The sequence below is a fragment of the Mobula hypostoma genome, chromosome 4 (assembly GCF_963921235.1).
Source record: "Mobula hypostoma chromosome 4, sMobHyp1.1, whole genome shotgun sequence".
NCBI lineage: Eukaryota > Metazoa > Chordata > Chondrichthyes > Myliobatiformes > Myliobatidae > Mobula > Mobula hypostoma.
In genome coordinates, this window is record NC_086100.1 from 147,238,289 (window position 1) to 147,263,919 (window position 25,631).

At 41.4% G+C, this 25,631-nt stretch overlaps 2 protein-coding genes across 6 annotated transcripts in view; one reads left to right on the top strand and one right to left on the bottom strand.

Annotated features, from left to right (window-relative positions):
* Positions 1 to 17,724, bottom strand: part of c4h4orf33 (chromosome 4 C4orf33 homolog) — a 50,972-nt gene extending 33,248 nt beyond the window's left edge. The window contains exon 1 of one of the 3 annotated variants that reach the window (XM_063046670.1): positions 17,662 to 17,724. The gene's annotated coding sequence lies outside the window, so the exon portion shown is untranslated. The other 2 variants (XM_063046668.1, XM_063046669.1) reach the window with 2 other exon arrangements.
* sclt1 (sodium channel and clathrin linker 1) overlaps positions 17,589 to 25,631 on the top strand; it is an 88,493-nt gene continuing 80,450 nt past the window's right edge. For all 3 annotated transcript variants that reach the window (XM_063046663.1, XM_063046664.1, XM_063046665.1), the window contains exons 1-3: positions 17,589 to 17,728; positions 23,236 to 23,343; positions 23,604 to 23,698. In XM_063046663.1, coding sequence (XP_062902733.1) covers positions 23,662 to 23,698 — 37 coding nt within the window. In that variant the 5' untranslated portion in view covers positions 17,589 to 17,728; positions 23,236 to 23,343; positions 23,604 to 23,661. The remainder of the gene's footprint in view (positions 17,729 to 23,235; positions 23,344 to 23,603; positions 23,699 to 25,631) is intronic.

Here is a 25,631-nt window from a genome sequence, read left to right on the forward strand (position 1 = left end):
GAGTGTGAATTTCGGATAAAGTTCCTTAGTCATTGAACTAATAATGTACATACTCATTCCTAGTCAACATGGATACATTATATAAATAAGCACATATTTTATTTAAGATTATTACCAACATCCACACAAAACTAATCTATAAACTCCAAGACCTTAGTCTCAATACCTTCTTGTGCAATTGGATCTTCAGTTTCCTCACTTGCAGACTCCAGTCAGTGCGGATTGTCAGCGTCATCTCCTCCATGATCTCTATCGCACAGGTGCACCACAAGGTTGTGTGCTTACCCCCTGCTCTACCCACCTTACACTTATGACTGTGTAGCTAACCACAGCCCCAAGGCCATATTCAAGTTTGCTGATGACACCGCTGTTGTTGTGGTGAGAAATCAGCATATAGGGAGGAGATTGAAAATCTGACTGAGTGGTGCCATAACAACAACAATTTACTCAATGTCAGCAAGATTATTGACTTCAGGAGGAGGAAACCAGAGGTTCATGAACCAAAGCAACACACACAAAATGCTGGAGGAATTCAGCAGGCCAAACTGCATCAATGGAAACGACTATAAAGATGAAGAGTCTCAGCCAGAAACGTCGACTGTTTACTCTTTCCCATAGATGCTGCCTGGCCTGCTGAGTTCCTCCAGCATCTTGTGTGTTGCTTTGGATTTCCAGCATCTGCAGATGTTTTAGTGTCCATTAGCCAGTCCTCATCAGAGGATCAGAGGCAGAGAGGGTCAGTAACTTAAAGTTCTTCAGTGTTATTATTTCAGAGACCTGACCTGGGCCCAGCAAGTAAGTACAATTCTGAAGGAAGTATGCCAGCACCTCTACTTCTTTAGGAGTTCGTTAAGATTTAGCATAACAGAGTATATTGACTGGCTGCATCACAGCCTGGTATGGAAACACCAATGCCCTTGAATGGAAAATCCTATAACAAGTAGTGGATATGGCTCAGTTCATCACTGGTAAAGGTCTCCTCACCATTGAGCACATCTACATGAAATATTTTGTAGGAAAGCAACATCCATCATCTGGGACCCCCACCACCCAAGACATGCTTTCTTCTCGCTGCTGCCATCAAGAAAGAGGTACAAGAGCTTCAGGACTCACACCACCAGGTTCAGGAACAGTTATCACCCCTCAGCTCTTAAACCAAAGAGGATAACTTCATTCAATTTCACTTGATCCATCATTGAAATATACCTATAACCTATGGACTCACTTTCAAGGACTCTTTATCTCATGTTCTCACTTATTTATTTATTTATTATTATTTCTTCTTTATTTTTGTACTTGCACTGTGCTGTGTGTTGTCCTTTTTGCACTGGTTGAGTGCCCAGGTTGTTCTGGTCTTTCATTGATTCTGTTAATGTTATTATTAGACCGTGAGTCCAGAAGACATAGGAGCAAAATTAGGCCATTCAGCCCATCGAGTCTGCTCTGCCATTCCATCATGTCTAACGTCAGATCCCACTCAACTCCATACACCTGCTTTCTCGCCATATCCTTTGAAGCCCTGACTGACCAGGAAACAATCAACTTCTGCCTTAAATATACCCACGGACTTGGCCTCCACCCCAGTCTGTGGCACAGCATTCCACAGATTTACTACTCTCTGGCTAAAGAAAATCCTCCTTACCTTTGTTCTAAAGGATCATCCCTCAATCTTGAGGCTATGCCCTCTGGTTCTGGATACCCCCACCGTAGGAAACATCCTCTCCACATCCACCCTGTCTAGTCCTTTCAACATTCCGTAGGTTTCAATGAGATGCCTGCATTCTTCTAAATTCCAGTGAGTACAGGCCCAAAGCTGCCAAACGCTCATCATGTTAACCCCTTCATTCCCAGAATCATCCTCATGAACCTCCTCTGGACTCTCTCCAATGACAACACAGATCCATATTCGATGGATTTATTGAGTATGCCTTCAAGACAATGAAACTCAGAGTTTTATTTGGTGACATATATGTACCTTGATAATAAATTTACTTTGAACTTTGTGTTATTCAAATTTAAATAATGTGCTAAAAGTTGAGCAACACACTCAGGATGCTGGAAGAACTCAGCAGATCAGGTAGCATCTATGGAAAGGAATGAACAGTCGATATTTCAGGCTGAAACCCTTCATCAAGACTGGAAAAGAAAGAGTAAGAAACCAGAATAAGAATTTGGGAGAGGGGAAGCAGTAGCTAGATAGATGACAGGTGGATGAGCGAGGGGAATGAAGTGAGAAGTAGGAGGGTGATAGGTGGAAAGGGTAAAGGGCTGAAGAAGAAAGAATCTGATAGGAGAAGAGAGTGGACCATGGGATAAAGGGAAGGAGGAGAGGCCCCAGGAGAAGGTGATAGGCAGGTGAGAAGAGAAGAGGTAAGTGGGGAAGTCAGAATGGAAGAAGAGGGAACAGGGAGTAGGAAAAGTTACGAAAAGTTAAACAAATTGATGTTCATACCATCAGACCATAAGCCCTAAAAGCAGAAAAAGACTAGACTATTCAGCCCATCAAGTCTGCTCTGCCATTCTAACATGGCTGATTTATAATCCTTCTCAACTCCATTTTCCTGCTTTCTTTCCGTAATCTTTGACACTCTGACTAATCGAGAACCTATTATCCTCTGATTTAAATATATCAAATGGCTTGGCCTACACAGATGTCCGTGGCAATGAATTCCACAGGTTCACTAGCCTCTGGCTAAAGAAATACCTTATCATCTCAATTCTAAATCGGCATCCATCTATTCTGAAGCTGAGTCCTCTGGTCCTAGAATCCCTAACTGTAGGAAACATCCACTCCACAGAAAACATCAGGTTGGAGGCTACCCAGACAGAAAATGAGGTGTTGCTCCTCCAACCTGAGAGCGGCCTCATTGTGACAAAATAGGAGGCCATAGATTGATGTGTCAGAACGGGAATGGGGATTGAAGTTGAAATGGTTGGCCAGAAAAGGTGCTTGATAAGGGGTCCTCTAATTTACATTAGGTCTGCTCAATGTAGAGCAGACTGCATCAGGAGCACCAGATGCAGGAGACAACCCCAAAAGTTGCAGGTGAAGTGTTGCCTCACTTGGAAAGACTGTTTGGGGCTCTGAATGGAGGTGAAAGAAGAGGTGAATGGGCAGGTGTGACACTTCTGCTTGCAGGGGTAAGTGTCAGGGAGATTAGATTAGATTATGAGGACACTCAGTCCTCGTTTATTGTCATTTAGAAATGCATGCATTAAAAAATGATAGAATGTTCCTCCAGAATGATATCACAAGAAAACACAGGACAAACCAAGACTAAAACTGACAAAACCACACAATTATAACATATAGTTACAACAGCGCAAAGCAATACCATAATTTGATAAAGAGCAGACCATGGGCACGGTAAAAAAAAGTCTCAAAGTCCCGATAGACTCATCATCTCACGCAGGCGGCAGAAGGGAGAAACTCTCCCTGCCATGAACCTGCAAGCGCCGCCAACTTGCCGATGCAGCACCATTGAAAGCACCCGACTGCAGCGGATTCTGAGTCCATCCGAAAACTTCGAGCCTCCGACCAGCCCCTCCGACACAGCCTCTCCGAGCACCATCCTCTGCCGAGCGCTTCAACCCCACCCCGGCCACTGAGCAACAAGCAAAGCCAAGGACTCGGGGCCTTCCCCGATTAGTAGGGATGATCAAATGGATAAGGGAATCACAGAGAGTGCACTCCCTGTGGAAGGCTGAGAATGGGAGGGGAGGTAAGGAAGTGATTGGTGGTAGGCTCTCGTTAAAAACGGTGCAAGTTGTAGATAATGACATGATTGGCAAGGGCAAAAAGGACTCTATCCCTATTAAAGTTGGAGGAAGATGGGGTGAAGGCAGATGTCCAGGAAATGGAGGAGATGTGGGTGAGAGCAATATTAATGGTGGAGGAAGGGAAATGCTGTTCAATGAAGGTGGAGGACATCTCTAATGTTCTGGAAAGGAAAACCTCATCCTGAGAACAGATGTGGTGGAGACAAAGGAACTAAGAACAGGGAATGGCATTTTTACAGGTGAAAAGGTGGGAAGAAGTATAGTCAAGATAGGTGTGAGAGTCAGTAGTTTTATGAAAGATATTGGTAAACAATTTGTCTCCAGAGATAGAGACAGGGAGATTGAGAAAGGGGAGAGCGGTATCAGAAATGGACCAAGTGAACTTAAGAGACGGTGGAATTTGGAGGCAAAGCTGATAAAATTGATGAGCTCAGCATGGGTGCATGGAGCAGCACCAATGCACTTGTCAATGCGGCGTCCAAAGGGTTGGGGAGAATTACCAGTGAAGGCTTGTTCCACATGGTCAACGAAAAGACAGACACAGCTGGGGCCATTTCTTGGTCAGAATTATGTATTCAGATTAGATCTTAAAGAAATATCCTAAGCGGCAAAAATTTGCTTTATAGTACAACATCTACTTTCCAAATACATTTTTGAATGAAAAGTAAATTTCTGTTCAAGATGGTGCCAAGTTGCAATGTCCATTGAGGTTAGGGCTCATACTTAGTTGTTTTTTAAGCTCATAGTGATGGTTTTGGGAACAGCACGAGGAGTTAGGGGTTGAGTTAGGGTTTAGGGACAGAGTAGAGAGGGAGTTAGAGGTCAGGTGCAGTAAATGAAGATTCAGGTGCAAGAGTTGGTGGTGGATTACTCCCAAGTCAAAGGCCAGTGATCCCCTGGTATAGACGTCAGTTCAGACTGGCAAGCTCTGGGAACAAAGACCAGTGATCCCTGTCATCAAAATCCCCCAAGTTGCCAACTCCCAAGGTCAAAGGTCTATGTGGGCAAGAAACAAGAGGGCTGGAGTTCAAAGTCACATGATTGGTAAGCTCTGGGATCGATACCAAAGGTTGAAGACCAAATTTGGCAAGTCCAAAGATCAAGGCCTGTTGGTTGAAGCGCCTGAGACAGAGTGTCTGGAAATTGGAAGCCTGATGTCTGCTCATCTGGGCCAGCGTCTGGAGATTGGAGACCTGGAGACAGCCTGTCATGGGGTTGGAGGCTTGTCCCTGCGTGTGAGTAGGTGGGTGGTGAGAGAGAAGAAAGGGGCTTGTTTTGCTGTTATTTGTTTTGATGCTTGTGTTAATCTTCTGAATATTGTGGGCATGCTCTTTTGTGCCAGAAAGTGGTGCAACACTTGCAAGCTGCCTGCAGCATATCCATTGGTTGCGTTAGTTGTTCGCACAATTAACACATTTTACTTTATATTTTGATGTACATGAAATAAATAAATGAATCCAAATCTGAAACTGCTAATTTAATTTCACCTGTGCTGATGAAGGGTCTTGTCCTAATAGGCAATTGCTCAAATTCCTCCACAGTCTGACTTGCTGAATTCCTCCAGCATATTGTTTGCTGATACAGATTCCAGCATCTGCAGTCTCTTGTGTATCATCCGCTATTAACAAGCTGTTTGGGTTGAAACTTCGAAGTTCAAAGTAAGTTTATCATCAAAGTATATATGTGTCACCACATACAACCTTGAGATTTGTTTTCTCGCAAGCATACTCAATAAATCCAATAACCATTATAGAATCAATGAAAGACCACACTCAAAAGGGTGGACAACCAGTGTGCAATAGACAACAGACAATGCAAATACAAAAAAAATTAATTATAAATAAATAAGCAATAAATATTGAGGACATGAAATGAAGTGTCCATGACAGTGAGTTCATAAAACGCTCAGTGAAAGGGCAAGTGAAGTTATCCCCTTTGGTTCAAGAGCACGATGGTTGAAGGGTAATAACTGTTCCTGAATCTGGTGGTGTGAGTCCTGAGGCTCCTGCACCTTCTTCTTGATGACAACAGCAAGAAGAGAGCATGGCCTGGGTAGTAGGGGACCCTGATGATGAATGCTGCTTTCCTACAACAGCGTTTCATGTAGATGTGTTCAATGGTGGGGAGTGCTTTATTCATTACGGAATGGGTCATATCCACTACCTTTTGATAGAATTCTCCATTCAAGGGCATTGGAGTTTGCATACCAGGCTATGATGCAGCCAGTCAATATTCTCTCTACTACATATCTATAGAAGTTTAGCAAAGTTTTAGATGTCATGCTGAATCTTCACAAACTCCTAAGGAAGTGGACGCACTGCCACGCTTTTCTTCGTTATTGTACTTGCAAGATGGGCCCAGGAAAGGTACTCTGAATTAATAACAGTGAGGAATTTAAAGTTGCTGACCCACTCCACCTCTGTCACCCTATAACGAACGGCTCATGTGTTGGCCATGGCGGATTTGAAATATGGAAGAAAATGTCGAACTCGAACAGGACAAAGACAGTGGAATGCAGATACTCATAATGTGAGACTGTCTTTGCAGTTCCCCTCCCCCCATCTTAGACTATAAAACCATTAAATAAAGGAACAGAATTAGACCATTTGGCCCATTGAGTCTGCTCTCCCATTTCATCATGACTAATCCAATTTTCTTGTCACCCCCAATCTCCTGTCTTCTTCCATCATGCCCTGACCAATCAAGAATCTATCAACCTCTGACTTAAATATACATAAAGACTTGGCCTCCACAGCTGCCTGTGGCAAAAAATTCCACAAATTCACCACTGTCTAGCTAAAGAAATCTCTCCTCATTCTATTCCGAGGCTGTGTCCTCGGGTTTTAGACTCTCCCAACATGGGAAACCTGCTCTTTCGAGGCCTTCACCATTTGATAGGTCTCAATGAGGCCACCCCTCATTCTTCTGAATTCCAGCCAATACCGGCCCAGAGCCATCAAACATTCTTCATATGACACTCCTTTGAACACTCTCCAGTTTCAGCACATCCTTTGTAAGGAGGCCCAAAACTGCTCACAGTACTTCAAGTGTGGCCTCACCAGTTCTTTACAAAGTCTCAACATTACATCCTTGCTTTTATATTCTAGTCTTCTTGAAATAAATACTAACATTGTATTTGCCTTCCTCATCACAGACTCAACCTGCAAATTAACCTTTAGGGAATCGTGCACAAGGACTCTCAAGTCCCTTTGCCCCTCACCCTGCCCTTCCACCTACCTTCGTACCGTCTGCAAACTTAGCAATAAAGCCTTCAATTCCATCATCTAAAGTATTGACATATAATCTAAAAAGAATCAGTCCCAACACACACCCCTGTGGATCACCACTAGTCATGGGCAGCCAGCCAGAAAACCAGTTATTCCTGCTTTTCTTCAAAGAATTCCATCAGATTTGTCAGGCAAGATTTTCCCTTGAGGAAACCATGTTGACTACTGCCTATTTTTTCATGTGTCTCCAAGAACCCTAATAATTGACACCAACATCCTTTCTTCTGTCTCTCTCTCTCTCTCTGTTCTTGAAGAGAGGAGTGACATTTGCAATTTTCCAGTTTTCTGGAACCATTCCAGATTCTAGTGATTCTTGAAACTTCATTACTAATGCCTCTACCATCTTTTCAGCCACCTCCTTCAGAAATCTGGGGTGTACACCATCTGGTCCATTTGACTTATCTACCTTCAGACCTTTCAGATTCCCAAGAACCTTCTCTCTTGTAATGGTAACTTCACACACTTCATGACCCCGACACCTGGAACTTCCACTATACTGCTGATGTCTTCCACCATGATGACTGATGCAAAATACTTATTCAGTTCATCCATCATTTCATTGTCCCCCATTACTACCTCCCCAGCACTTTTTTCCAACAGTCAGACGTCCACTTTCGCCTCTCTTTTACACTTTATACATCTGAAGAAACATTTGGTATATTTTTTAATATTATTGACTAGTTTGCTTTCCTATTCCATCTTTAATTAATGACTTCATTATTTGTCTTCTAATAGTTTTTAAAAGCTTCCCAGTCCTCTAACATCCCACTAATTTTTTGCTCTATTATATGCCCTCTCTTTGGCTTTAATGTTGGTTTTGATTTCTCGTGTCAACCACCATTGTGTCATCTTTCCTTTAGGATACATATAAATGCTGTGCCTTCCAAATTGCTTCCATAAATTCCAGCCATTGCTGCTCATCATCATCCCTGCCAGTGTTCTCTTCCAATCAACTCTGGCCAACTCCATGCTTCTGTAATCTCCTTTACTCCACTGTAATACTGATACAACCGACTTTAGCTTCTCGTTCTCAAATTTCAGGAAATATTTGATCATATTATAATTTCTCCTAAGAGTTCTTTTACCTTAAGCTCTCTAATCAATTCTGGTTCACTACACAACACCCAATCATGTCACCCATACCAGACAGTGATTTAGCCTGTCAGAATGCTCTCCACAGTACATCTATAGAAGTTTTTGAGTGTATTTGTTGACATGCCAAATCTCTTCAAACTCCCAATGAAGTATAGCCATTGTCTTTCCTTCTTTATAACTACATCAATATGTTGGGACCAGGTTTGATCCTCAGAGATTTTGACACTCAGGAACTTGAAGCTGCTCACTCTCTCCACTTTTGATCCCTTTATGAGGAATGGTATGTGTTTCTTCATCTTACCCTACCTGAAGTCCACAATCAGCTCTTTCGTCTTACTGCAGCACCATTCCACCAGTTGGCATACCTCACTCCTGTACGCCCTCTCGTCACCACCTGCGGCTCTACCAACAATGGTTGTATTGTCAGACAATTTATAGATAGTATTTTAGCTATGCCTGCCACATAGTTATGTGTGTATAGAGAGTAGCGCAGTGGGCACCCCTGAGGTGCACCCATGTTGATCGTCAGCGAGGAGGATATGTTATCACCAATCCACACAGATTGTGGTCTTCCGGTTAGGAAGTCGAGGATCCAATTGCAGAGGGAGGTACAGAGGCCCAGGTTCTGCAACTTCTCAATCAGGATTGTGGGAATGATGGTATTATATGCTGAGCTATAGTCGATGAACAGCATCCTAACATAGGTGATTGTGTTGTCCAGTTGGTCTAAAGCCATGTGGAGAGCCATTGAGATTGCGTCTGCCATTAACCTATTGTGGTGATAGGCAAATTGCAATGGGTTCAGAAGCTAGCCGAGGCAGGAGTTCAGTCTGGTCATGACCAACCTCTGAAAGCATTTCATCACTGTCGATGTGAGTGCTACCAGGTGATAGTCAATAACGCAGCCCACATTATTCTCTTTAGGCACTGTTGCCTTTTTGAAGCAAGTGGGAACTTACGCCCGTAGCAGTGAGAGGTTGAAAATGTCCTTGAATACTCCTGCTATTTGGTTAGCACAGGTTTTCAGAGCCTTACCAGATACTCCATCGGGACCTTTCACCTTGCAAGGGTTCACTCTCTTTAAAGACAGCCTAACATTGGCCTCTGAGACAGAGATCACAGGGTCATCAGGTGCAGCAGGAATCTTCACAGCTGTAGTTGTAGTCTCCCTTTCAAAGTGGGCATAAAAGGCGTTGAGTTCATCTGATAGTGAAGCATCTCTGCCATTCATGCTATTGGGTTTCGCTTTGTACAAAGTAATGTCTTGCAAACCCTGCCAGAGTTGCCGTGCATCTGATGTTGTCTCCAACCTTGTTCAAAATTGTCTTTTCGCTCTTGAAGTAGCCCTCTGCAAATCATACCTGGTTTTCTGGTACAGGCCCAGGTTGCCAGACATGAATGCCACAGATCTAGCCTTCAGCAGATGATGTACCTCCTGGTTCATCCACGGCTTTTGGTCTGGGAATGTACAGTATGTCTTTGTAGGTGCACATTCATCCATACACAGTTTAGATGAAGCAGAGCAATGGAAGTTAACACTTCTGTGTTTATCTTCAGTGTGGAGGTGACTCTGTGGTTAACAAAGCATACGGTGCATTGGCCTTCCTCAACCATGGGATTGAGTTTAGGAGCCAAGAGGTAATGTTGCAGCTATATTGAACCCTGGTCAGACCCCACTTGGAGAACTGTGCTCAGTTCTGGTCGCCTCGCTACAGGAAGGATGTGGAAACCATAGAAAGGGTGCAGAGGAGATTTACAAGGATGTTGCCTGGATTGGGGAGCATGCCTTATGAGAATAGGTTGTGTTAACTCGGCCTTTTTTCCTTGGAGCGACAGAGGATAAGAGGTGACCTGATAGAGGTGTATAAGATGATGAGAGGCATTGATTGTGTGGATAGTCAGAGGCTTTTTCCCAGGGCTGAAATGGCTAGCAAGAGAGGGTACAGTTTTAAGGTGCTTGGAAGTAGGTACAGAGATGCTGGGGTAAGTTTTTTATTCAGAGAGTGGTGAGTGTGTGGAATGGGCTGCCGGCGACGGTGGTGGAGGCAGATACGATAGGGTCTTTTAAGGGACTCCTGGACAGGTACATGGAGCTCAGAAAAATAGAGGGCTATGGATAACCCCAGGCAATTTCTAAGGTAAGGACATATTCAGCACAACTTTGTGGGCTGAAGGGCCTGTATTGTGCTGTAGGTTTTCTATGTTTCTATGTTACACTCAGCCCTGCGGGAGGAACAGCACAAGGCCAGGTGATTTGCAGGAGGCTATATTATAAGCTAAAGGGGCTAATCGAGGTGACCCAGTGGAGGCTTTGCATAAGTGCAGAGAGTGGAAAGAACAGCCCCCTCTGCATTTGTGACAAGATTTTCTTGAGTGTTTATGGTCCTACATGGGATAGGTGAAATTTGGCCCAACGATGAACAATAACTGGCTGAGGACCTTGGTATCGCAAAGTACTAAGGAGAGCAGGAGAGTGTTGGAACTGTTTGATCCCAGTGGCCCTACACATACCGAGGCATGGGTACTGAGGAAAATAATTACAGCATGGGAGAAGGAAATGCGGGAAGTATATTTTATCTTTAGGAATACTCCAGAGCAATCTAAAATGTTTTCCTTTCGAGAAAATACACAGGATATCATGTGGGGAAATGTAGGTCAGGGTAGAAGCCAAGAAAGAGATTGTAGGAGCAAAGTAACACAGCACTGGAGTGCACTTTCACCAATCAGGGAAGCCATTGATGGGGAAAACCATCTCAGTATTGTACTCCAATCTGCTGTTTCAGCTCTGGTAATGTGGGTCATTATGCACAGCTCTGTACAACGAACAGTTCATTCAATCTGAATCCTAACACAGATTAGGGATGGGAGTTATAGAAAGGTCCAAACATGCTGGAATTGTGGTTAGTGTGTGTTTTTCATGCTCTAAAGTTGTTGAATCTTGTTTACTTGTGCATGATGAATAGCTTACAGCGTCTCAGTTTTAAAGTCTTGGAGTAACAAATTTCCTCGGTTTGGTTGGATTGTTACTGAATATTTTGGCAACTGTTTAACCCTTAGGAACAAAAGAATTTCTGGAATGGTTTAAAGTGTGAGTGGTTTGTATGCTTAATTGTGTGAAATGTGGTCATATGTGAGTTCACTTTAGGGAATGTGTGTCTGATAGTGCAAAAACTGTTTTAAGAGGTTATATCAATGTGTTAATGCGTCAGGGCCCCCACCAAGCAGTTTTTTTCCCTTCTCCTTTGTTCTTTGGAAAATATGTAAAAGTTTTTCATGGTGGGAATCAACTGTACTGAGTTTTACAGATACTTGCAGAAGGTACAAGCACGAATTCTTGTATTTTGTCGTCAGTGCTCTCGGTTTGTGTTTCTTTGTTTTCCGTGAAATTGATTTTAGGAGAACCCAGATTCCATACTGGCTATCTGTAATCTAGATTGAGATGGAAATTTGTGCATCTCCATTCCGAATATAAGATGCCCACATTTCAAAGAGAAATAGGCATTCAGGGAAATTGCTCATTAGTGGACAGTTAGATTGGGAACTTGAAATTGACAATTTTGGGAAAATTGGAGTATTCGGAGAGCAATCCTAAAAGTTGTTTTACTAACAATACTGCTTTATTTTACAGAACATAAAATATATTATTCAAGACTTTTGACATATTGATTTTCAGTTTCAGATTCCTTCAAAAATATTTTTGAAGTCTCAGTATTTTGTATTGCAAATGGAAGTTCAATTTAAATATTGGATTGGTCCAAACAGCATTTCAGCATTAATTCTTTCACCATCTTAAAGCACACATTTATCTGGCTACTGCTAGCTGTTCGAATTTAAGTGTCTTAGTCATGCTTGGCACTGCAGGGTTAGCATGTAGTTGGAAAGGTTATTAAAGTTTCCACCTTCCTTGCAAGTAATCTTCATTGTACTGGAGGGTTACCATTTGATAGCAAATGATCCAAAGGACCATTTGCATTAGAATAATAAGGGAGAAGTGGAAGACAATCAGGAACCAATACCCAAGAACAAAGACACAAAGTAAACTCATTTTTGTTGCAGTGGGTTCCTCACATGTACAGGATGGTAAGATTACAGTTCTGTGGGATAACACTTATGTATATGTGAGTGAAGCAGTGATTCACTCAAGATGTATCTATTGGGGTGGTTACAGCCAAGTCTTTTCCAAAGGATATTTTACTGTTATTAACTGTACACAGAACATTGAACAGGGGGCAAGTAGAGTGAAAAGGTTCACAATGTGGACAAAACTTGTGTCATGAGACAAAACTTACAAATTGTGTCATCAGTACTTATGAAGTTTCTTCATTGTCTACTTAGTCTGTGAATAATCAGTTTTTCTTACAATAGGCAGTGGTGAGACAGACATATTGTATAGCAGCAGCCACAATGAATTATACCAAGGGATGGAAACAATGCCTTTGAAAAATCGCAATGTCACAATTGGGAACATGATTTTTTTTAGATTGTCTCAGCTCTCAGTAAAGGTGGTAACGAAGAAGAACCTCACATTCCAACGCTGTGATACAAGTCAATATTTTGGGACCATGTTGTGATTAAGTTGTCAATGATTTCTCATTGACAGCAGTCTGTACAGGTGTTATGAACGAGGCAAGGGAGCAATCTATCAATGGATACAACACAGAGGTAATTCAAACACGGTGCTGTTCAGAAATGATTGGTGTTGGAATACTCCTGATGAGTGGCCTCATCATGGATGAAGGCTCTATTGAATGCTGCATGTACTATAAATGTATTTGTGATGGACTGAGACAAGGTTGCTTAAAGGAACTGAGACCGATCTCTGTTGATATTTATGGTTGAATAATGGTAATTTGGGGAAAAGATGGGAATGCTAGTTTAACAGTAGGAAGTCATGTTTTCTTTTTGGGTCCCGCTTCAGAAAAAAAGGACAACTTTATTTTGAATGTAACAGTGCTGTTGATGTGGACACAAGTCAGAAACAAGATTATGGATTATCATGTGCCCCAGGTAACTCAATCCCAGTGGTTCTGAAGCTCTAAGATTTTCTATATATACATTATTTCATGGTGTGAGTGACAACAACTGATACCTTAACCACTGCAGTGCCAACCATTGCTCATGCTTTGTTGTCTGATGAGGTTCAGATCTACAAAGGGAGTGAATTTGTCTTGGAAACTAAAAGGAGAATATTGGGTTCATCTAGAGGATTTAATTAAGAATGGATTAACAGACTGTGGGCTTATTTCTTATGATTATTCTCTATTTATTTTACATGTCAATAATAGGATATTCCTAAAATTTGCCTGGTAAATGATACTCACAACATTGCTACTTCAAGCATTCATTGCAGGAAAGGATCTTTAAGTTGCAAGTTTTGATTTTTAATGTTTTGAAGGACTTAGGTTTTGACTGGGCAAGTACAACCCAAACCTTTTGTAAAACCATCTATCCAACTGGAGATAGATATATTATCAATGATACTGCTGAGGACTTACTCAGATATGTACCTACTGCTCTTCCTCCTATCTTTTATTTTACACCAGAGTGGAATATAATTAAGCTATTACTAAACAATGTGATGAATTATCCAAGTCTATTAAAGATCATGTGGGTTTAGCTAATTATGTTTTGCAGCATCCATCCCCTTTGGAGTGAAGTTTGGAACTGGGGTTTAAACATTAATGTACATCCTTGCATGTGCATTACTTCACATGTTATTATTGTTTTGCTCTTTGTTCTAATGGTTATCCAATGTATTTTCCACTGTTTTATTATGGCAACTTTAATAACTCATGTGTTTTTTGCATTTGGCATTCTAAATCTCTTTTTTGTGATTTTGTCTTCGTACCATGATGTTGTATTTAAGTGTTATTGATTGCTGTCAAATACCCTGATATATGGTACGAAATTGGATATTATTTTTATCATGTTTCTTCATACTTTTTGTACTGATAATATTTTTGTATCTTTATCCATATTCACTGGTGTGGTAATGAATGCTGGTATTCCTTTTGTGCTATATTGACTCAGGCATATAAACAGTAGTGTGATCCCCAGGAATTTCTGTGAATCAAAAGGGGGAAGATGTTGGCCATGGCAGATTTGAAATATGGAAGAAAGCGTCAAACTCAAATGGGTCAAGGACAGCAGGATGCAGACGCCCATTTTGTGAGACTGTCCTTGCAGTTCCCCCCCCCCACCGTCCCCCATCTTGTGGACACAGAACTGATTCTTGCTCTGGGATAATCTAAGAACTGTGGACACAAGCAGCTTCAAGTAATGACCTGATAGATCTGAGACCATTCTCAGACAGGTAGCTATTCATTGTGTAAAGTGACAGAACTACTGAAGAAGCAATCAGTAATCTTGTTGGGGTCACACACTGTGATCGGTGCTCTTGGTGTGGCCTCCTGTGTATCGGTGAAACCCAAGGTAGATTGGGAGACCGCTTCCCTGAGCAGTTACGCTCCATCTGCCAGAAAAAGCAGGATCTCCCAGTGGCCACCCAGTTTAATTCCACTTCCCATTCCCATATGTCTATCCATGGCCTCCTGTACTGCTGCAATGAGCCCACACTCAGGTTGGAGGAACTTTATATTCCAACTGGGTAACCTGCAACCTGTCGGCATGAACATTAATTTCTCCAACTTCCTTCTCTCCTTGCCTGCTCATTGCCTCCCTCTGGTGCTCCTCCCCTCTTTTCTTTCTTCCATGGCCTTCTGTCCTCTCCTATTAGATTCCCCCTCCCCCTTCTCCAGCCCTGTATCTCTTTCACCAAACAACTTCCTAGCTTTTTACTACACCTCTCCCCCTGCGAGTTTCACCTATCACCTCGTGTTTCTCCCTCCCCTCCCCCACCTTTTAACTCAACTCCTCATCATTTTTTTTTCTCCAGTCCTGCTGAAGTGTCTCGGCCTGAAATGTTGACTGTACTCTTTTCCGTTGATGCTGCCTGGCCTGCTAAGTTGCCCCCCTCCCCCGTATTTTGTGTGTGTTTCTTGGATTTCCAGCATCTGCGGATTTTCTCTTGTCTGTAATCTTGTTAGAGTCAGTGACTGGGCTGGGGGGGGGGGCGCAGAAACCATTGAACAACGTGGGCTGTAGCCCTGAACCAGAGCCAATAAAAAGCTGGTAAGTGTCAACCAGGTAATGTGTATCTAATGACACTGGAATGCTACATGTGAATTGATAAGGAATGAATATAAAAGTGAACACTTTGATTGCACTATCAGCGATAACTCCGGAGAATCACTATCACAAGGAAGAACCCCACACCAGGGGCTGGAAGAAGAAGGCAGGTCTGGCCAATGGAGATACCCTGTTCCAGTGTGATCAATTGGAAAAGTGGTCTGAGTGAGTATTAGTACAAAGGGAACAGTAGAATTCATGTTTTAAGTTGTTTGCCCGGGGTCAACATAGTTACGTTGTTTTTTTGTGCAGAGACAATAAAGTGCGAGCTTTGGTTAATTATGAGTTGCATAATGAATTTCCTAACCTAGGTCCATTGAATGGTCAACAATCCATTGACGAAAGGTCAACATATGGACCTCTAGTTTCCTTCTGCTGAAGTCAATATAGCAATCAGCTCCTTGGTCTTGATGACATAAAGCAAGAGGTTATTGTTGTGGTACTACTCAGCCAGATTTTCAATTTCCCTTCAACGTCTAGAATACAAAAGCAAGGATGTTATGCTGAGGTCTATAAGGCACTGGTGAGACCTCACCCTGAGTACTGTGAAGAGTTTTGGGCCCCTCATCTTAGAAAAGATGTGCTGGCATTGGAGAGGGTGCAGAGGAGATTCACAAGGATGATTCCAGGAATGAAAGGGTTATCATACAAGGAATGTTTTATGGCTCCAGGTCTGTACTCGCTGGAATTTAGAAGGATGAGGGGGGATCTCATTGAAACCTTTCAAATGTTGAAAGGCCTAGACAGAGTAAATGTGGAAAGGATGTTTCCCATGGTGGGAGAGTCTAGGACAAGAGGGCGCAGCCTCAGGACAGAGGGGCGCCCTTTCTAAACAGAGATGCGGAGAAATTTCTTTAGCCAAAGGGTGGTGAATTTGTGGAATTTGTTGCCACATGCAGCTGTGGAGGCCAGGTCTTTGGGTGTATTTAAGGCAGAAATTGTTAGGTTCTTGATTGGACATGGCATCAAAGGTTACGGGGAGGAGGCTGGGAACTAGGGTTGAGGAGGAGATAGTAAAAAAGGATAAGGACTGACGACGGGTCTTGGCCCGAAACGTCGACTGTACTTCTTCCTATAGATGCTGCCTGGCCTGCTGCATTCACCAGCATTTTTTGTGTGTGAAGCAGAGTCATGATGCTTGTTTAAAATTTCTAGTGACTAAACATTCTGTTAAATAACTTTGACAGACTGCTCTGAGTACCATCTAATAAGATACATCAACTCTTTTTTGTCAGGGCCTTTAAGACATTATACCTGATTGAGAAGAAAATTATGTACTTTTGCATATACGGTACTCTTCACTGAGGGCAGGCTATACTGCATGATCCAGCTGCAACAAACATCCTACCATGAGGCCAAACTCATCCTTCATCACAGGGCACAGATAAGTCTTTGGTGCCAAGTGGCATTTGGTTTCTGCAAACCCAGATTATGCACACTTTGAATATACATACATACAAAACCAACCATAGAAGAGAAACCACTATGGACAGATAATTGCGCCCTTTAGAGATTTCTAACACAAAGCTTTCTAATCCCTTGATGCAGCAGGGAAACGTCTTACATTTGCAATCTTTAATTACACTGCATGGAATAATTTTACGTATAATTTATATTCTATATGATGTCTGTACCGACGTGTTTATGATGATGCTGCAAGGTTTTCAAAGTACTGTGCCACTCCATATCAGTGCATTTGACAATAAACTCGACTCGACTTTACTGCAGAGGTAATGCTGCAGCCAATGGCAGGGTATAGGGCACACTTGCACCACGTACTTAGCACTTGACGATCAAGATCTTTCCCAGAATGGAAAGGGGGCACTGCTCGCAGTTTCTGCCTCACTCTGGCCATCGACTCTGTTGCTGATCCGCGCTTTTTGCCAGAAACCATATATCACTCTCTTTAGCCAATCGTCACGGTGGGCCCGAAAAAGGCTCCGCACTCGCCTGACCTCCAGTTGTTTTGCGCCAAAAGCTCACGCAAGGATCTGTCCACGAACTTTTAAAAATACTTACAGTCGCTCTGATCTGTCTTCGAAACTTAGAATTGCGTCTTGTAAAAATGAAATATCAAACCCAACTGAAACAAAAACGGCGAACAAACGCAAAGGTCTGTCCCCGGAACCGTAGTTTGAGTTTTGTGTTCCTCCTCCGGATGGTTTAAAGCGGTAGCAGCCTTGGGCAGTACGGCGGTTTTTTAAATCTTCTACAGCCACCGCCGTTTATTGCGGGCGGGTCGGTACGACGTGATACTGTCGGCAGCATCGCGCACAGTGTGCGTGGTTATACGGCTGACGCCTGGGTTTACCGGTGCAGTGCGTCGTCCCTGGGCCGGGTGGCATTCGGGGGTCCCGAGGACCGGGGCCCGCCCGCAGGTCGGTGTCCTTTTTTTCGCGTGCGTGGCTCGGTTTCCAAGGCGACCGTAGGGTCCCCGGACTCGCGGATATGTCTCAATGCACACTGCACCTTAAGCAGCAGCCTCCTGCATTGCCCCAGTAGTCCCTTCTGCAAAATCAAGTCCGTTCACTGCGTATTCTGAATAATTGCACCATAACATGTTAGGGGATTAAAAGTGGCGTTAGTAGCAATGAAAACAAGTTGAAAACTCATTGTACAAAGTAAATGCATCTTAAAAAGTACTTCTACCTGAAATTTTACATGACAATATGTAATATGCTTTAACATTTCTTCGATATTAAAAGCAGAAATTGGCAAAACAGAGGGTCTGTTTTGAGAGGAGATTCGGGGGAACAAGCAGGAAAGTGGAGCTGATCGGTATGAGAATCTATTGCTATTGAATGGTGGAATGGATAAGAGAGAGCAAGTTGCCCACTTTTGCTGCTATCTTCCAATGTTATGTTTTGTAGTTGAGAGAACCTAAACTGCATATAAAAACTACTGGGAAAGATAAATATTTTGTGAAGATAATATATAATAAAATGCACACTTAACTTTCAGTTATGATTAAAGATATATAGATATAGATCTTTGTTTTCAGAATGCTGGTTAATATGTATCTTTGGTGCTTTTCTGCTTTGTTTTCAGCTTCTATTATAAGTTTCCATTCTATTTGCTAATATCAGACATTCCACCTCTCCCGGAAGTTCCGGGAGTCTCCCGCATATTGATAGCGGCTCCCTGACGTCCGCAAATTATATACAATATCCTGGAAGTCAATTTTTTTTGAGAGCGAGCGAAAGGGAGAGAGAGAGAGACGGACAGAGAGAAAGCGTGTGACAGACATAGCGAGAGAGTGACAGTGAGAGCATCCTGATTGGTCTCTCTTTGTGCTAAGTAGACCTATCAGTTTTCTCTGTGGGTGGGCTTTACAGTCGACCTCTCTCTGTCTTTCATTGTCTGTCAGTTCAGTTTAGTGTCTTGCAGCAGCATTGGCAGAGTGTTCCAAAAAAAGAAACTATAAAACATACTTTACCCCAGACTACACTAAAGTGTACCCCTGCCCAATAGGGGTCAAAAATAATGACAGTGTTGCTCACTGCACTGTTTGTAACAATGACTTTTCCATTGCCCATGGTGGGTTAAATGACTGTAAGGGACACGTTGAGCTGAGTTTACCAGGTGTCATTCGTTCATTAGCATAGCTAACATTATTTAAACTACCTGGCTAGCTGCTCAGGAGCTACTCTATTGATGTCCTACGTAATGAGGCCAAACTCCCTGTAGACTTGCTTAAAGTTGTAATAGAATAAAAAAAACTCCATGATAACATAATATAATAACCATATAACAATTACAGCATGGAAACAGGCCATCTCGGCCCTTGTAGTCCGTGCCGAACTCTTACTCTCACCTAGTCCTACCAACCTGCACTCGACCCATAACCCTCCATTCCTTTCCTGTCCATGTATCTATCCAATTTAACTTTAAACGACAACATCGAACCTGCCTCAACTACTTCTGCTGGAAGCTTGTTCCACACAGCTACCACTCTGAGTAAAGAAGTTCCCCCTCATGTTACCCCTAAACTTTTGCCCTTTAACTCTCAACTCATGTCCTCTTGTTTGAATCTCCCTCATTCTCAATGGAAAAAGCCTATCCACGTCAACTCTATCAATCCCCCTCATAATTTTAAACACCTCTATCAAGTCCCCCCTCAACCTTCTACGCTCCAAAGAATAAAGACCTAACTTGTTCAACCTCTCTCTGTAACTTAGGAGATGAAACCCAGGCAACATTTTAGTAAATCTCCTCTGTACTCTCTCAATTTTATTGATATTTTTCCTATAACTCGGTGACCAGAACTGTACACGATACTCCAAATTTGGCCTTACCAATGCCTTGCTATTACCAATGGTAACAGTGAATCTAATGTCTTGCAAAATTAACAAATTCATTGACACAGACAGCTATGAGGCTGAGACTTCTGGCAAAATGCTCAAATCTGCCAGGCAAGCCACATCACAGTACAAGGAAAGTTTGCAAAAGAAATAGAAAAGCTATTTGCATTAGTATTTAGCTATTAGCATTGAGACTGCCGATAAATTGGTGTGTAGTTTCAGAATCAAATGTCCTATATACATACACCATTGGAGGTTGACCGGGGGAGGGGGAGGGAATATGGGGTTGCCAGGGCGGCGGGGTTGATGGTGTTACTTCCCTGAAGTGAGTTTTTGCAGGGTGGGATGTCTGTAATATGTTGAGGTGCCAAGGTAATGCAGCATTTAGCATTAAGTGGTTAACAGCTCGGAGCACTCAATGGTAATATCCTCTGTAAGAAGTTTGTACGTTCTTCACATGTGTGCATGGGTTTCCACCAAGTGCTCAGATTCCTGTCTACAGTCCAAGGACTATCCGGTTACTAGGTCATTATTAGTTGTCCTGTGATGAGGCTAGTGTTCAATAGGTGGGTTGCTGAGCTGAGCTGTGCCGCTTATTAGGCTGGAAGGGCCTGTTCTGTACTGTATCCTTGAATAAAATGTTGAAATATTTTTAGTCTTCATGACAAAAATATTTTCCAGTGTACAAGCTTAATTATTGAAACCTTACCTTTTAAGATTCTACTTCAAAATATGTTGAAAAATAAGATATTTTGAGATCTGGTTGGTACTTGTTTGTTTTGCTCTTACTGGGTGAATGAAAGTACAAATAGTTGCTATGATGTTTTTCTTAAATTACCGTGTCTCCGTCATCGCTTCATTTAGACCACTAAGCTGATCGGTTGGGTTGGATGTGTGAAGTAAGTAGTACATCATAGTGTTTGCTTTGAGTCATAGCGACGTTTTAAAAAAAAATCCACAGCAACAAAAACAAGTGGTTAGGTTTCATCAGGAAATACTAGATGTATTGGAAATGTTTTGTTCTGCCCACTTCATGTATTGTCCTCATTGAACAAAAGCTAAATCGCACTTTGACAGTGCTCAATTACTGCCCCTGTATTAATATCTACCTTGATAAGTTGACTCAGATTCTGTGTACTTTTTCTTAGTGACTATTTGTAGTACTCTTTAAGCTCTGAATATGGCTACAAATTTCCAAATTTTAGGCTATCTGTATAATTTTAAATCGTAGTTAAGTGGCCAAGTCCTAGACCCCACATTTCCGTTCCTTATTGCTTGTAAATTACGATAGAGCGTGACATAAATATTTTTGCTTCCTCATGTTGTGAGATGTAAGAAATGAAATAAATTCTAATTCTTTGAAAAGAGCTATGGTTTTGATGTCTAACTGTAAAGATTCTTGCTCTACTTTTCCTCTAGTTTGGTGAGGAATGAGTAACCAGCACCAGAATAAAAATCAAAAATGGCAGATATTGGAAATCTGAAATTTAAAAAAAATGAAGTGATAAAAGCACTCGGGTCAGATAGCGCCTGAGGGAAAAAGAAACTGAATTAATGTTAATTTCATCTCTCTTTCTACAGATGTTTCGTGACCTGCTGGCATGTTTCCACCTTTTTCTGGTTTTTGATTTACACACCTTGTGTCTACCATTTGTTTTGTCGCCTCTGTCACTGCTACTTCAAATCATGTACTTTTTTTTAAGCAAAATTTAAATCCATGATCCTTTATCAAATATTTAAGTCGATTCAAGCATCAACCATACCACCTTGATTAATACATTTTCATTGGGACTCGGTTAAAACTCAATTAGGCTCATCGGATGCAGTCTTTGAGAAATCCAAGCAGGATTCATTAATCCAATGTTTCCAAATAACAATTTTGTCCAATATTTATATAATCTAAGGCTGCCAACCATTTTTAATTGGATGACTGAGCAATAGTAACAACTCTAGTTTTTTTTCTATTCTGGAGAGGATTGAAAATTGCAACTGACCTTCCTGTAATATCCATTTTTACTTTTCTCAGTAGCTTAGTAAGCATGCAACTGTGGAAGAGGGTGACTTTCTATTCCGAGCACTACCAGCCTTTTCAGCAATCTTTTAACCAAATATCTGTTCACTTTCTCTACATTTAGTGAAATATTGACAGCAAAATACTCATTTAGTACCTCAGTAATTTCTTTCCCTCCCTTTGAATAATGATGATTTGTTTCTTAAAAGCCACAACCACAACTTCTTTTCACTCCTTGATTGTAAACAAGTACTAAGTTAGGATTCTATTCTCTCCTCGGACACTTTTCTCATTTCCTATTTAAAACTTCATTTTCTGTGCCTAAACATGATTTTTGATCATTATTGCCACCTTTTGTTTTTCCCTTTTTCTCCTTGCCAAATGCTTCCACTTCTGTCCTTTTGTTCGAATTGGGTCTCCATTGTTGGCATGAGATCATAATGCCATGTTGTAATTAGGGACTTCCCACAAGGATAATAGTCTCAGTTCTCTTCTGATAGAAACTGCACAGGTTGCCCAAGTTCCTTTTGTTTCAGAACTAGTCCTTGAAGCTTTCTCCAGGCAGCCTTTTATCTAGTGTTTTTATACTCACTAGGAGGTGGCACTAAGAGTAACACAAATTACCAGCTTTTGGGGATCCTACACTTTAGCCTGCTTCCAAAAATTCTACCATTGTAACTCTAACCCCTTTCTATCCCATGTTATTTGATCTAACAGAGTCATAACTTTTTGGTGTTTATTATCCAGCAGCTCATAGTACTTCCATTTCAATCGATATAAGCTTTAGGAATGTTCTATCATTATGTGCCATGTTGTATGACGCAGGCGATCACGTTCTTTCCAGGACCATGATAGTTTTTGGCAAAAATTTCTACAGAAGTGGTTTGCCATTGTCTTCTTCTGGGCAGTGTCTTTACGAGATGGGTGACTCCCAGCCTTTATCAGTGCTCTTCAGAGATTGTCTGTGTGGCATCAGTGGTCACTTAACCAGCATTTGTGATATGGACCACATGCTCCTATGGCTTCATGTGACCTTAATCGGTGGGGGGGGGAGGGGGGGAGACTTAGCTGGTGTTAGACCTTGTCCAAGGTGACCTGCTAGCTAGCAGAGGGAAGGAGCACCTTATACCTCCTTTGGTAGAGACGTATCACCACCCCACCTCCCAAATTTAGTCAAGTTTTAAAAAAATCTCAGAAGTTTTGAACTTCAACCTATTGTAAGTGTGTTAGTCTTGTTGCCATGGTGGGGTGTGTGTGTGTGTGTGTGTGTGTGTGTGTGTGACATTCTTAAACCATGAGTGGTTCTGTTAAGGTTTGACATTTGGAAGACTTTGATTGCACCGCATTTCCATTGGGGGGAGCTGTGGACCATTGGAATGAAAAATACACAAGGAAAAAAAATGTCTCATTAAGCACATAATGATGTTGCTGTATTTAGTCTATGTTAATTTTTCAAACTGAGTACAGTGTGTAGTCACAACTGAACTAATGATTTAAAAGAAATAATTGATGAGGACAACAGCATATAAAATGTGATTGATTTTTTTTTCCCCTTTGAAACTAATTTTTATAGTGTCATAGTCAAATATAACTGAATGTAGAAGCTGGACTCAGGAAGAAGTGTTTCTTATTGTTGAAACTTCATAACCAGAAGACACGTACAAGGTTTATAGCTTCACAGGTGAGTTTTTTTTTGTGTGTGTGTCAAATGAGTGGTTAGGATTTGGGATGAGTTACTGATAAGGTAATGGATGCAGAATTAATAATTGTTTTAAAAAGGAAAATTGAATAAATATGAATGGACATATAAATTTGTGAGAATATAACTGACTACTAGCATTCTCTGGCATGACTACCTTGCTTTTGTTTGATGCTTTTTGAAAATGAGGTTAACTTACAGCTTACTATTATTTTCTATTTAGAATTTGATATCTTTTTCAGCCCTTAGTTGGAGGCATCCCCGGTTGTATTTTTTTTTGAAATATACAAACTCAAGAACATGAATACTCCTGAAGTAGACTTTCTGAGAGATCAAGGTAAATGGTGTTCAGAACAATAGTTTAATACTTACTTCAGGTAATGTTTATGTAGTCATTCATCAGGTAAAATGTAATATTTATTACCTTTTATCTGATGATTTATTACCTTTTATCTGATGTATAACTACGTAAAGGCTTGTAATAAATTGCAGCCTATTTATCTGTTTTAAGTATCTAATAATGCAGCAGAATTTCAAGTCATGTTGCACAATGCTGTTAGAATGTACAGTCGGCCCTCCGTATCCGTGGATTCAACCAACCGCGGATCGGGATCAAAAAAAACCAGGAAGTTCTCTCTCTTTCTAATTATTCCCTAAACAATACAGTGTAACAACTATTTACATAGCATTTCCATTGTACATGTTCCTCCCGCTATCCGAAAGTAGAGCATTCCTATGAAACCTTTCGTAAGCCACAATGGCGTAAAGCAAAGAAGCAATTACCATTAATTTATATGGGAAAATTTTTTGAGCGTTCCCAGACCCAAAAAATAACCTACCAAATCATACCAAATAACACACAAAACTTAAAATAACACTAACATATAGTAAAAGCATGAATGATATGATAAATACACAGCCTATATAAAGTAGAAATAATGTATGTACAGTGTTGTTTCACTTACCAGAATCAGGAAAACAGCAAGCGCACTGGAAGGTTCATGCATTTTTCTATCATACAGTTCTTTGTAAGCACTCAAAACATCCTGAAAACCCGCCCTAAACTTACGTGCCCTTTCAAAATTAAAGTCATACTTTTCTGCAATCATTGTAGCACTGTCAATCGTAGCAAAAATCTCACGCAGATCAGAGCTATGGCAGCTTGATGCTGAGTGCTTGTTTTGCTCAGAGCAAAACAAACACTGAATGCTATTTTCGCTTTTTGCCACTCTTGCTGCTCGGGGTGCACGCTGCCTCTATAACGGCTCGCTGCAAAACAAATGCTGAACGCTATTTTCGTTTCTCGCCACTCTCGCTGCTAGGGGTTTGCGGAAGAGCTACGATGGTTGCGTCTGTACTGAACATGTACAGACTTTTTTTTCTTGTCATTATTCCCTAAACAATACGGTACAACAACTATTTACAAAGCATTTACATTGTATTAGGTGTTATAAGTAATCTAGAGATGATTTAAAGTATACAGGAGGATGTGCGTAGATTATATGCAAATACTACGCCATTTTATATATGGGACTTGAGCATCCGTGGAACTTGGTATCCACGGGGGGGGTCCCAGAACCAAACCCCCATGGATACGGAGGGTCGACTGTATAGCAGCTTTAGCATACTCATATTTGTTATGTCATCCTGCTCCAAGCTGCATGTAAATATTGTGTAGAAAGCGATATCCATACCTTTAACTCAAGGGTGTTGTGAACATCACTGGATGAATATCTTCTGAGACCACAATCTTTCTATCACCTACAAGGCATGAGTCAGGAGCAGGATAGTATGCTTTTTAATTATCTGGATGAATGTAGCTGTAAAAGCATTCAAGAAGCTCAATGCCATCCAGGACAATGCAGTTCATTTAATTAGTATGTCTTAATTGATTAATTTTAATCAATTTTTCCAGTGTGTCCATCTGGAAAAAGTATAGCTATTACTTGCCTGGACTTCTCAGACATCTCTCAAGCATACAGTTTCTAACAGTGAGGATCAGGGCTGCAGAAGAGTAAGAGCATCACAATAAAAGTTCCCTCAAGTCACGCAGCAGATTTGTTTGGAAATATCATGTTCTGTCCTAATTAGACTACTATCTTGGAACTTCCTATTTGATAGTATTGTAGGAGTAGCTTCACCTGAAGGATTGAAACAGTTCAAGAAGATGGATTTATAAACAAAATTGCTGTCCAGAGATATTTTTGGCAGCTTTTGTAATTACTTGGAAGTTTCCTATAAATTATTTTCATAGGCATACCTCTCTGATG